This window comes from Podarcis bocagei, assembly GCF_964188305.1.
Source record: "Podarcis bocagei genome assembly, chromosome: 4".
Lineage (NCBI taxonomy): Eukaryota > Metazoa > Chordata > Lepidosauria > Squamata > Lacertidae > Podarcis > Podarcis bocagei.
This window is the reverse complement of record NC_138128.1, coordinates 66,416,606-66,430,544: the sequence shown is the minus strand read 5'-3', so window position 1 is coordinate 66,430,544 and position 13,939 is coordinate 66,416,606. Positions and strand designations below refer to the sequence as shown.

General features: G+C 42.5%; 1 protein-coding gene across 1 annotated transcript; it reads left to right on the top strand.

The window, feature by feature from the left end:
• Positions 1-5,852: 5,852 nt before the first annotated feature.
• On the top strand, positions 5,853-13,694 carry RBP4 (retinol binding protein 4). The gene is made up of 6 exons (XM_081192349.1): positions 5,853-5,990; positions 6,264-6,402; positions 8,211-8,347; positions 8,480-8,586; positions 12,369-12,581; positions 13,526-13,694. Exons 2-6 carry the CDS (start codon positions 6,271-6,273, stop codon positions 13,552-13,554), a joined length of 618 nt encoding a protein of 205 aa, XP_081048475.1. The 5' UTR covers positions 5,853-5,990; positions 6,264-6,270; the 3' UTR covers positions 13,555-13,694.
• The last annotated feature ends 245 nt before the right edge of the window (positions 13,695-13,939 follow it).

Genomic DNA, 13,939 nt, shown 5'->3' with positions numbered 1-13,939 from the left:
AAAGGTCTGGTTTTGGCCCAGTTCTGTTAAGGTCATCTTGAATCCCAATTCTGTCTTTTGGAGCATTGGCTACCCCTCCCAATTTGGTGTTATCTGCAAATTTGATGAGCATCTCCCCAATGCCTTAATCCAAGTCATTTATAAAGATGTTGAACATCAATGGGCCCAGGACACAACCCTGCGTCATCCCACTTGTCATTTTTTTACAAGGTGAAGAGGAGCCATTAGTGAGCACTCTGTATTTGATCGATTAACAAGCTACAAATCCACCCAACAGTTACATTGCTCAAACTTGTTATATAAATAAAATAAGCATGAGTGGTGAGCAAATATTTCAGTAACACATATTTTTAAGTGTACAGTTTAATCTCACTTTGAGTATACAGGTATTTGTTTTCAGGTCAGCACAAAAGAAGAAGCCAGTTTTAAATGCTTGATTCATATAAATGCTTTTGGAGTTTATGATTGTGGTGAACTAAGAGTATTTTTCTTTATTTGTGTTGCTGTTTCAAAATAATCTTGATATACACATGTCTTGTTATTTTAACATGCATGACATATTGTTGACGCTTGCAGTTACAACAGCAAACGCAACTATTTATGGAATGCTTCTTAGCCATACACCATCTTTGAGCTCCTACAGTACATGGAAACTCCTAAGAAGGATAACTGACAGACATGTGGCTATTCAAAATAGATTCAAGTAGCATGTAAATGCCAAAGGTATTTATAAGGTTCCACTTGTTCAGCCTAGTGTTTACATCGGAGTGTAGTCATGGCAACAGGAGTTCATTCCTCAAGATGTGGCTCATCCTTCGAGATTTTCAAAAGAAATTGAGAGTTTGTGGACTGTACCAAAAAGGGATGAAGTGGTCTATCTTCTTCTTCGTCTTTTTTGTTTGTTTGTTTCAGTTTCTCATTTTACCGATATTAAATTTAGTTCTCCACATTTCTGCAGCAATTTTTTTAATCCTTCAAATAAATTCCATATGAAAAATCTGTGTTTCGCTTTCAGTTGTGTTTCGGCTGTGTTTCAGTTTGGTTTGAAAAACGTGAATTACTATTATTACTGTATTTATTATTTATTAAATTAATATATTACAGGTCTATTAGGTGAGTTTGTCTTAAATGGGAATTGAATCAAATTTCTCTTCCATCCCTCATTCTAGCCTACCACCAAATCATAAAAGTATAAACATAAAAGTCATGGGCTCCAATCCTTCACACAGGTAGGCTGTTTCGATTCCAATTCACTTCTCTCTAATGGGCCATGATCTCTCTCTGTCACACACAGAACATTCTTAACATCCTGCAAGTTATGACAAAGAAATCAGAAATTCATAGCTAGCTGTTAACATTCATTTCAAAAGAGGTAACCCAAGGAAGGGAGGAAGCATCCTTTCTCTCAGCCGATGTATGATAACATGAAAAACATCGTTCTTGGCTCTTGAACAAATGGTTGGGTTAAACCTGAGGTAACCCTGTAACCAAAGGAGGGTGGGTCTGTCAGCTTGTGCCCTCCTTTTTGGCCCAGCCGAGGCTAGAGCACATGTACAAAGCCTTTTATATCTGGAGGATTTCCCAGTACATGGCTTAAACTACTGAAGCAGGGAGTCTAGCAATGATTTTATCCCGTCATTCCTCAGAGGAGCTCAGGGCAGCATATATCTACAGCCTCTTTTTTAATCACATATCACACCTGTGAAGTGGCTTAGGCTGAGAAATAGTGGCTGAGTTCAGCAAACTTTTTCAGCAGGGGGCCGGTCCACTGTCCCTCAGACCTTGTGGGGGGCTGGACTATATTGGGGGGGGGGGTGAACGAATTCCTATGCCCCACAAATAATCCAGAGATGCATTTTAAATAAAAGGACACATTCTACTCATGTAAAAAAACGCTGATTCCTGGACCGTCCATGGGCCGGATTTAGAAGGCGAATGGGCCGGATTCGGCCCCCGGGCCTTAGTTTTCCTACCCATGGTTTACACACACAACAGGAGAAGCGTCCAATGAAAAAGACAAAAAAACAAAACAAAACCAATCTTGAAATGCTGGAGAAGAGGTATGTTTCATGCAGTGCTTTTCTGCATGCACTTCACAGCTATCTATCGGCCCATCCCAACCTCGTTTCACATCAACACAGCTTAATTAGTGTCAGATTTGTTTGTCTTTGTGCAGACTCCAAGGAGCATTATCGGAGCAGGGTGTTTTTACTCTGTGCAAAGGTGTTCACACCTTGACTACAGCATACCCTCCAACATGTTGAGTTCCCCAAACCAGGATGTGTGTCTTCCCAGTCATGCTCCCACATATGTCAGGTGACCCACATGAGATTGCTGCCCCCCCAAAAGGGCAAGATCTCGGCACAAAATCGGGTAAGATCGCAGTGCCCAAAATGGCTGCAGTGCTTTTGCAGGGGGAAATTGGATGTTTCCAGGATACATGGGGGTTATGCTAGAGAAGAATTAGGAATAGCTTAAGGCAGAGGTTTTCAACCTTTTTGGGTCCATGGCTCCCTTGTCCAACTATATTCCTTCTGTGGCACCCCTGTGGGGCTCAGGAACCCAGTTATGTCACCCTTTGCTTGCAGAGCCAGCAGCCCCTCACCCTTTGGGGAGTGTTCCCTCATCCACATCTCTTCTCCCCTCTCCTTAAGAGTCCTTTGGACAGCTGCAGCTGCTGGTCCTGGTCTCTGAGCTTCCCCAAAGAAAGGTGCCTCCTCACACTGCCCCACAGGGGCCTGGGAAGCACCCCCTGGCCAGCCCCAGATGCACCATTCACCTGAGCAGCTTGAAGCCAGGCCTGCTGCAACAAACTACTGTGCAAGCCTTTGGGAGGCAGAGACAAAAGAGGCCATCAGAGGAAGGTAGGGAAGTAAAGAGGAACAGAGGCCAGTGTTGCCCACGGCACCCCTGACTATCATTCAAGGCACCCCAGGGTACCACCGCGCACTAGTTGAAAACCAGTAGCGTCAGGACTCCAGTCGGTGCAAAGCTGGTTTGAGAAACACAGCACCAGACAGGAGTGTTTTATAGAAAGTACAGGATCCATATGCATTTTGGATAATGTTATGTGAACATGGATTAAAAACCCAGCGTTGGAAACACAATGAGTGCACAGTAAGCAGGAGTGTGAACACTAGCCAAGGCGTATCGAATTTGTTTCAACCAATCGCCGTTAAAGCAGTTCATCTAGGTCCAGTCAAGATAGCATGCTGCCATTATTTTTTAAAAATAAGCAAAACCTTCTGGACTCTTCTGTGTGGCTGCCCTGGAGGAGGAGACTGGGCCAAGGTCACAGTGCGTTTTGTAACCAAATGGAGTTTGAACTCATTCAAACTCCACCATCCGCCATTCCACACTTGCAGCACTCCCCTCTTTTTTGTATTTGGATCCCATCATACTATTTGAAACTGAGTCCTTATGAAAACAGGATAAAGAGGCCAAACTGGATGTGACACTTCCATGTCTACTTCCTCACTTTAACCAAGATCTCGGCAGCATATGAGTTAAGTGCAGTATTGGGGACGGAACAGCTTCGCCTTTTTTACCTCTTGGCCATTTGCTCTCCTAACAGAGATTCAGCAAACGCCTTCTGTTTTAACCTTTAAACAGCTGCTGAACACTTTTCTTTGCCACTTGGCTTATGCAGGCCATTAATAAAATATTTTCCTGTAATAACAGATGATCTCTGCTTGTAAATTTTTGCAGGGTTCTCATTGTGTATAGATATGGTTGTGGCAAACCATCTTGTTTTTTTAAAATTACCTATATAGTGGTATATAAATATTTTTATAATAAAATAAAATCACCCCTGGCTGCTTTTTTACCTGTACAGTAGTACCTCAGGTTAAGTACTTAATTTGTTCCGGAGGTCCGTTCTTAACCTGAAACTGTTCTTAACCTGAAGCACCACTTTTGCTAATGGGGCCTCCTGCTGCCGCCGTGCCTCCGGAGCACGATTTCTGTTCTCATCCTGAAGCAAAGTTCTTAACCTGAAGCACTATTTCTGGGTTAGTGGAGTCTGTAACCTGAAGCGTATGTAACCTGAAGCGTATGTAACCTGAGGTACCACTGTATGTGTTAGATATGAGGACTCATCTAGTTTGGGCCTAATTGGTTCTGTCATCCTGTCCTACTCCAGATAACATAGCTGGAAAATGTTTAACAGGATTCCTCTAATGCTTCTTGAGATGTTGAAACTACAGAACAAATATTGACCAGCAACGCAACACCATGTGCTCAAAGAGGAGGAAAATAAACATTTTATATAACAATAAAAGAAGCTCAACAACAAGGGGGGGGGGAACACATGAATTCTAAGGATTCTGATACCTACATTGCAGGGAGTTGGACTAGATCAGTGTTCCCCAACCTTGGGCCTCCAGCTGTTTTTGGACTACAACTCCCATCATCCCTCGCTAGCAAGACCAGTGGTCAAGGATGATGGGAATTGTAGTCCAAAAACAGCTGGAGGCCCAAGGTTGGGGAACACTGGACTAGATGACCCTCGTGGTCCCTTCCAAATTTACAATTCTATGTTTCTATGAAATGTGATTCACACAGAAAAGAACCGCAACATTGTACCCCATGGCCATAATCACTGTGTATATTTGTACCACACTTTATTATGTTTTTCATGTGTCTGGAAGTCAAAAGCAAAGCCAACTTGTTAATCTCTATATTAGTGGTTCTACACATTAAAGCCTGACATTACTTTCTTCACACATCTAACAAATCAAAATAAAACCCTCCTCTTCTACGGTGCCCTCACCCTGTATGAGATGTTGCCATCATTTTACCACATCAGGACTCTCCTATCACATTGCCACCTCATTCTTCTTCATGGGAATTCTGACCACAGTACTGGGGTTGAATGCAAAGGACTCCATTGAAAAACATTTTCAGGGTTGTCACACATTAATACTCCACAGTTCATCTCAACCTCAGTGAAGGAGGGGAAACATTCATATCATTACAGACAAAGATTATAGAGCTGTTCACACAAAGGACCTCATCAACATGTTAGTGGCAGCAAGGCTGTACCTCCTAGCCATGCCCCTTGAATGTTGAAGCACCTGCTAGCCTGCAAAAATATACAGATATCCCCTTGTAGCAACTTCTCTGCCTGAATAGGAACCTACCTAATCACTTAAGTGGAGGAACCTCCCTTTGTTCCAGACTCAGAGAAAAACTTTACAAAAGATTGTCAATATCACTCTTGGCTAATGGGGAGACCAATGTGGACTAGCAAACTAGTGGGCTCTAATGATGAAGCTAATGAATTGCAAACCATGAAACCCTGTTGTACTAAACCATTGTTTAAGGTGATGCTCTCCAACATTACATATGAAAATAGGGGCATTCTAAATGCTTTAGAATGAAATGTCCCTGTTTTCATGAGGTATAGCGGCAAGTAATTTTCTTAACAATATGGGCGCTATGTATTGTATAATGAAAAGAAGAACACACTTCTGTCCCCTCATATAGTCTTCCTTGTTAGCATTTCTTGTCTTGTTGGCATCTCCTCCTCCAGGAGCCTCAAGCTGATCTTGCTGTGTCCCTCCTGCCTCCTTGGTCCCCCCCCCCGCCCTTTTCTTCTTCTAGGTTCTGTTTCTACAAACTAGAGAAGCGTTGTCTGGTCTGAAACCCAGGGTGGATCATGCGTTTGCAACACCCCCTGCGCAGCCAGGGACCGGGATCAAAGATCGGCCTCCCGTTGCAGAGTTAAGCAAGAGTGTTGTGAAAACAGCTTGACCAGCAGTGGGAATCGATCAAGCTCTCGTGTGGCTCATCACCTCCCCCTAACAATATTGATCTTTTGCCTGCTGGGTTTACTAAAGAACTGCTCCCCGCTCCTCCTCCCTACCCAGAGCTATAAAACATGCATCCAGCTTTGCCTCTCGTACATTGTAGGTTTGGCTCTTTGGATCTGCGCTGCTCCTTGACAGACGGACATATCCTCTTCAGTGGCTTTTCAACCCCACTGTCTGGTGATTATGGCTCTGTTATTACTGAAAGAAGGAAGGCCCCATCCTTCCCTGCACACAGAGGACTTTTTAAAAAAGGGGTGGGGGCTTCTTAGGATCTTGGAGGGGGTATTTATGAAGCTGCCTCCAGCTTCCCTCAAAGCATCTGGCATCCATTCTACTGATGTAGAATAGAATGTCCCTATTTCCTGAGGAATGTTGGGGCTGTGTGTGTGTTGGGCGCTTTCCTTTCTTCTCTGTGATGAATTGCGTGTTCTGTTTGTTGCTGGTGCGTAGGAGCAAGATGGTTCACCTGAGAGGAGTCCTTGCCTGGATGGTGCTTGCGGCCCTGGCGCTGTTGGACACCAGATGCCAAGCACAGCGCGACTGTCGAGTAAGCAGCTTCAAAGTCCAGGAAAACTTCGACAAGTACCGAGTAGGTCTTTTCAGCCTGTTTTTCTTCTTTTATGCTCCTTGACATGTAAGATACTGCCTGTGTTGGCTTGTAAATTATCTGCACTTGAGTTTCCAGTCCCTTAAATATAATCAAAACAGAGTTGCTTCACTTAGAATTATCATTTTAATTATTTTGTAATGATTACAGAGAAAGGAATGCCAGCTCTTCAGCAAGGGAGCAAGTTGCGTATACAGACAACATACATTTAAAGCATATTTCTAACACATTCTACGCCCTGCCCCTGAGAATCCAGGGCAGTGTTTTACCTCACAGAGCAACAGTTCATAGCACCCTTAACAAACTATAGTTCCCAGGATTCTTTGGGGCATATGCTTTCAATGTATGGGGTGTACACAGCCAAGGACAGGATGAAATGCACCAGAGTAGGATTCTTGTATAAGCAAAGACTTGGGATTATGCTTAGATTCTTTAGTATTGGATTCCTCTCCCCACCCAAAAAAACAAAAAGGTACCGTAATTGTGCAGATCAGTGTAGTGGGTTTTCTAAAAACAGCAAAGTTCATTCTATAAAGCTAGGTGACTATATTTGTTATCTCATATATTAGAGAAAACAGAAATACTATTTTGACTCCTGTTTCCCACATTTCCTGATGGGCTGCCTGACTTGCATTTATTTTTAAACCACAGTTGCACTATAAAGCTGGATGTTGCTGGTGTTAATTTTTAGTCTGAAATATAACTAAGCCTAAGCACATATAACAACCAGAGATACTGTTTGCCTGTTTACTTTTAGTGAATTTCAAAAAGGATAGTTTTGTGAATGTCTTGCAGAAGTCTCTTTGCTGATTTGACTGTAGCATGTTTTAATTTCTAGCACCCAGTAACCTGATTTTAGCTAATTTCAATGGTGGTAGTAATAGTACTACTACTACTACTACTAGTAGTAGTAGTAGTAGTAATGCTTTAAAATACATTATAAAATAGGGGTGGGGAATCTCAGGGATGGGGCCCAAATGACCCTCAGGAAGAAAGGCTTTTCCTATGGGAAAGTACAGAATTCAGCTCTTGGAGGGCTCTAAATGTGTGGGTCAAGTTATGCTATGGATTTCTACATAGAGATTGCATCATAGTAAATAAAAGAATTGGTTTTGGATATTTATTTTACGTATGACGATACAAATCACTTCTACTCCCTTAGAATTTTCCTTAAGCTTTTTATCAAAACTGTGGGCTTTCCTCAGAATTCCTTGAATGTTTCTTCCATCAAGTTGAAGCTGAGAAAAATTTGCTGAGAATTCAGACAATTTTTCTAGCTAGCCTTACTGAAATTCTTCAGGTGTTTCAGCTGAAATGTCTCAAGCTGCTCCCCTTTGCTGCTAATTTTATTTTGGCAAAAATTTTGGGCAGCAACCTTCATCTGGGAGAAGTCAGCAGCTGTGGCTACAATTGGTCAGAACTGCACAAGCCATTTTGGCTTCCTAAGGTGGACAAAATGGTGGCCCACCATTTTATGTACAGAAGCTGTGGGCTGGCAGTTGCATTTTGCTTCCTTTAAACCTGATGGCAGCTGGATAGTTTTGTGAGTGCATGGGAGGCTATGTGGTGCACCCAGTTCCAATCTCCATCAGAGGAGAATGTCTAGGGGACTCGGGAGGAATGGTTAATGGTGCTGCCAGAATATCTGTGGCTTAGGCAATTTCCTCCCTCTGTCTAATGATATGGCCAGTCCTGAAGCCCGTTCAAGATGCATCTCCTTTCGTTGTACTGCATCCCCTAAGCTCATCCTCTAAGCACCTCTGACAAGATCTTTTCTGCTCCTACTGCAGTATGCTGGTTTCTGGTATGCCGTGGCCAAGAAAGACCCCGAGGGACTGTTCCTTCAGGACAATATTGTAGCCCAGTTCTTTGTCGATGAGGCTGGGCATATGACTGCTAAAGCCCAGGGCAGAGTTGTGCTCTTCAAGTAAGTCTGTTTCTTTTTTCACTGCTTCCCCACAGGCTCCAAATCCCTTTCTCCGTTTTGTAAGCCCAAGCACGCCCCTAAGCTCAGATTCCCAAGGCTTTTAACTCTATATCCATTGCTCCCTCTTTTCAGTCAGTTGGAGATATGCCCTGTCATGACGGGTATCTTCACGGAGACTGAGGATCCTGCCAAGTTCAGGATGAAATATTTTGGGATGGCAAGCTATCTCCAGAAGGGAAGTGAGTATCAGTTCTTTTTAGCATGCTGTATATTATTTGTGTTGCTTGTTTTCTGCTGATTGGTGTAACAAGTCCAAAGCTGACTAGTAAGGCTACCATTTGCAGAATTGTGTCAATCTACAGTATATATGATGCTGAAGGGAAAAAATTGGGAAGGAACCAGAACACACAATGTTTGATGTTGTGGGACAGTGGATGCATAGAGTGGCCATGTCTCCTACTTTACAGATGACAGTCCTCTGTGTTGAAGGGCTATCAGAGGCTGCTGCTCTGTTTGAAGGCGTCTCCAATGGGAGGACTACTAAGCCCAAGTCTAGCCTAAAGATAAGGAACTATAAAAAGTGACAGCAGGAGCCTTGAAGTTGCCCATCAACAGTTAGAAACACGGGGTGAGCAGCCACACAAGTTACCTGGTTTCTTCCCCACTACAGTGAGATATATTGCATTCCTGTTTAAATTATAGTAATTATGCCTAAAATTCCAAGTTACCATATGCAAAATTGGCGTCCTTTTTTGTAGTTATGCAAATCCTCTCTTTTTTTGGCAGTGCATAACTTGCTACCCTAAGCATGCACCAGTAACAAAAAGTACATATAACTAAACATTATTTGCTGATAGTACATGCAGATGTAGAGCCATCTGAAGACATATTGCAGATTTTTCTGGTCTGTTGAGAAGGAATGAAATCGACCTGTTCTTGGCATCAGTGGCGATTGTGGCCTGGCACAGCCATGGGAGAACCAATCGGGGGGGGGGAGGATTCTTGCCTGCGCAGCCAGCTGACATCACCATTGGTCTCAGCCAGTCGCAGGGGGCCGACAGGATTCCCCCCTTCTTTACTTCAACCTTCAACAAGTATTCTACCTTTGCCCTGCCACGAAATCAAAGCATGCAGCTTCCTGAGGACTCAGAGTCCAAAAGGCCATTGTCCTTATCTATGTCCTTATGTGAAATACCAACTCTCAGCATTCCCTTTATTGAATGTTTTCAAATGTTGGCTCTGCAAGATGACCCTGTGAGGGCTTCTCCAGACTTGCTTGCACAATGGTTATTTTTTTATATATATATAGATTTTTATTGGTTTTACAGAATTTTTAAAACGATACAAACATATAAAAAGACATACAAACACGTATAATTTCATAACCTTATTTTCATAGACCTTGTTTCTCGGACTCCCCCATACCTCCCCTTTCTGCATCCCAATGTCCAAATTTTTCCAGCAACTTCTAATGATTCTGTCAGAAATATGTCTTACTAATCTTTCCTTCAATCTATTCTTATATCGCTGTAGCCCTTTCATTCTCAAAGCCTTGACATTTTAACATTCATCCAGTTTATAATAGTCCTTAAGATAGATTTTAAATTTCTTCCAATCTTCTTCCGTCGTCTCCTTCCCCTGGTCGCGGATTCTGCCAGTCATCTCAGCCAGTGTCATATAGTCCATCACTTTCATCTGCCATTCTTCCAGAGTGGGTAGCTCTTGTGTCTTCCAATACTTCGCGATGAGAATTCTTGCTGCTGTAGTAGCATACATAAAAAAATTTCTATCTCTCTTTAACACCAATTGGCCGACAATGCCCAAGAGGAAGGCCTCTGGTTTCTTAGGGAAAGTACATTTAAGTACGTTTTTCATTTCATTATATATCATTTCCCAGAAGGCCTTAATCTTTGGGCACGTCCACCAAAGGTGATAAAAGGTACCTTCAGATTCTTTACATTTCCAACACTTATTGTCAGGCAAATGGTAAATCTTTGCTAGCTTGACTGGGGTCATGTACCACCTATAAATCATTTTCATAATATTTTCCTTTAAGGCATTACATGCCGTGAATTTTATCCCGGTGTTCCACAACCGTTCCCAGTCAGCAAACATAATGTTATGACCAATGTCCTGTGCCCACTTAATCATAGCTGATTTAACTGTTTCATCTTGTGTGTTCCACTTCAGCAACAAGTTATACATTCTTGATAGATTCTTAGTATTGGGTTCTAGTAGTTCAGTTTCTAATTTTGATTTCTCCACCTGGAAGCCGATTTTCTTATCTTGTTTATACCCCTCCATTATTTGATAATAATGGAGCCAATCTCGTACCTTGGTTTTCAATTTCTCATGACTCTGTAACTTCAATTTATCTCCTTCTTGTTCCAAAATTTCCCAATACTTTGGCCATCCGGCCTCCATATTGAGCTTTTTCAATGCTTTAGCCTCCAAGGGTGACAACCATACTTGCACAATGGTTATTGACTGGATATAAATTATTCTGATTTGCGAGAGATTTATACAACAGTGAGCATTCGTCCTGTTTGCTTGTGTGGGGTTTATAGGTCTTCTCATTAAATCATTCCACACTTTTTGATGCATTTTCCTGTCACTTTCCAAACTGCAAAAAGCCACTTTCAATTTTTAAAGTGGATTGGCTGTGCTAGGGCAGCAGAACGCTTTGATCCACTTTAATTACACAAACATAATTTTCCCAGCGTGCACTTGAAACCTTTCCACAAAATTCTGATAGTCTGGAGGCACCTTGACAGAAGAATCTGCTAAAATGCAGCTACCTTTTCTGACATTTTGACAGCTTTGAAGATCAAGTAAAATACATTTGTTTTCAGACCCAGATTTATCCCCATTCATTTTCCCCTTTCACTTTTCCAGTCTGTTTATTATTCTATCCTGTCCTTCTTCCCAAATTTGCTGAACCCAAGGGTCTGATCCAACCCCCTGCAATGCAGGAATCTCAGCAAGATCCTACACAACAGATGGCCATCCAGCCTCTGCTTAAGAACCTCCATGGAAGGAGAGTCCACCACCTCTCGTGGGAGTCTATTCCACTGACAAGCAGCAATACATACTTAACATATGTGCTTTATATTTGCATGTGCATTTTACATTTCTACCTTCCTTCTTGATTTTTCCTGAAAAGATTAATCTTCATATTGGAAAATGGTCACACATGTACTATACATTTAAAACACTCTTGTTCTACTTCAACAGTCATGGCATTCCCTCAAAGAATGGCACATGTATTTTGTTGAGGAGCTCTCAACAAAGCTTAGCACCCTTAACAAACTACAGTTCCCAGGATTTTTGAGAGGAAGCTATGACTCTTAATGTAGTAAAAGGTAAAGGGACCCCTGACCATTAGGTCCAGTCGTGGCCGAATCTGGGGTTGCGGCACTCATCTCGCTTTATTGGCCGATGGAACCGGCGTACAGCTTCCGGGTCATGTGGCCAGCATGACTAAGCCGCTTCTGGCGAACCAGAGCAGTGCATGGAAACACTGTTTACCTTCCTGCCGGAGCGGTAATTATTTATCTACTTGCACTTTGACGTGCTTTCAAACTGCTAGGTGGGCAGGAGCAGGGACTGAGCAACGGGAGCTCACCCCGTCGCAGGGATTCGAACCGCCGACCTTCTGATCGGCAAGCCCTAGGCTCTGTGTTTCAACCCACAGCGCCACCCGCGTCTCTTAACGTAGTCCAAGAGTGCTTTAAATGTAGGGAGCAGATGTGACTACATGTATTAGACTTGTTTCATATATTTTTATTTAGGCATGCACTTTAGATGTTTAAGTGCTATTTTGAAAACATAAGGCATATTTTTATTTATTTGTGTATTGTTCATATTTATTGTCTAAACGGCAGTCAGACATCTTTTCTGCCACACATGGAATTCTGCATTCCATGTAAAACAAATCCTGGTTTAATGCAAAATGTTTGAAGTGCACAGTGGTGGCACAATGGTACTGAGCTTTCTTAATTGTTTTTATGGCTTCTTCCAGATGACGATCACTGGGTAGTGGCCACAGATTATGACACCTATGCTCTACACTACTCTTGCCGTCAGCTGAATGAGGATGGCACTTGCGCCGACAGCTACTCCTTTGTGTTTTCCCGTGACGCCAATGGACTACGTCCAGAAGCACAAAGAATCGTCAGGCAAAAGCAGACAGAGCTCTGCTTAGACAGACAATACAGGGTTATTGTTCATAACGGTAAGAAATATTTCAGTAGAATTTTACCAAAGGGCAGGTGGGCAAAAGTACTGTTGGTAATTCCTGTGCTGCTATGAAACTGTTTGCATGCCCAGGCACAGCAAGCCTGAGGTCACTGGGGAGCTGGAGGGGTGTGACAAGCAGAAATGAAGACATGGCCACTACCCTTATTGTCAGCGTAGGCATTGGGTACCCATCTTGAACCAACCCGTCTGTTTGTTGGTTGATTATTCCATCGGGGTCCTCCGATTTGTTTTTGAGGGGGCCAGACTCCTTCAATGTTCAGAGGGCTGCACATGTGATCCCAGGAGGTCATGTTGGGCCCCCACAATTGTCTGGAGAAGCTGGTGCCTCTGCCTGGTGATAAGGATCACACACACACCCATGACATGGATTTATTCTAGGCAATCCCTCCAGGATGCTGTTTTGGAAGTACTACGGCCTGTCACATCAATTTCCAGTTTGTACAAAAGCCTGTACACCAGAAAACAGGCTTTTTATTCATTATTACGTTTACATTCCAACCTTTCATCAGCAACAGTTCCCATCACCCCTGACCTTTGGCTATGCTTGCTGTGGCTGATGGGAATTTTAGTTTAGCATCATTTGGTGGGCAAAAGGTTCCCTGCACCTGATCTAGAACTTGTATTCTCTGACCCACGAGCCAGTCTTGACACATCAGGGGGTCCAATTTTGGCCTGTGAGCTCCTTTCCCCCCAAACCATGCCATGGCATGACATGGGCTGACAGGGGGGAGGACAAGGTTTAATCTTCCATTGGCTGTAGAATACTGTCAAATTGAGACTTGCTAATTCTGATTTGAGACCAAGGAATAAGGGTCATAGGTAATATATTTTATTGTGGCAAGAGTTGAATTGATACACATTATTTTGTAATGTCGGCTTAGACATTTTAACAGCTTTTCTTTTTCTTTTCCGTTTTAGGATACTGCTCTGAGGAAAACGCTCAGTAGTTGCACAGTTTGAAAAACTAATTGTTTTGTAGGAAAGTCCTTCAAGCAGATTCTTTTCGATTTTGAGTATATTTATCTGAACTGTACCATTTACCCTGCCAGTATGTGGAATTTAATAAATCTGAGATTAGTGAATTACATTTTATTTGTGTTGCAAACACATGTTCATGAATTTAACACCTGTAATTAGCATGTTGCGCCAGCTAAACATTCTTTTATGCAAGTGCTTACAATTATAAATCCATATTGTAGTAACTAATTTCATATCATTTTGATGATGATGATGATTTTTGGTCACCACAGGCTTCCCCCCCCCCCCAAGTTGGCAATCCTAGTACAGTATTTCAATTTTTTAAAAAATACAAAGTATCTATTTTGTTTACTT

Excerpts from the sequence above, each read along its gene's own strand:
- RBP4 (XM_081192349.1), top strand. The coding sequence starts at position 6,271 with ATGGTTCACCTGAGAGGAGTCCTTGCCTGGATGGTGCTTGCGGCCCTG. Across the intron at positions 8,348-8,479 it reads GGCAGAGTTGTGCTCTTCAA|TCAGTTGGAGATATGCCCTG; the intron begins GTAAGTCTGTTT and ends CCCTCTTTTCAG. Across the intron at positions 8,587-12,368 it reads AAGCTATCTCCAGAAGGGAA|ATGACGATCACTGGGTAGTG; the intron begins GTGAGTATCAGT and ends GGCTTCTTCCAG.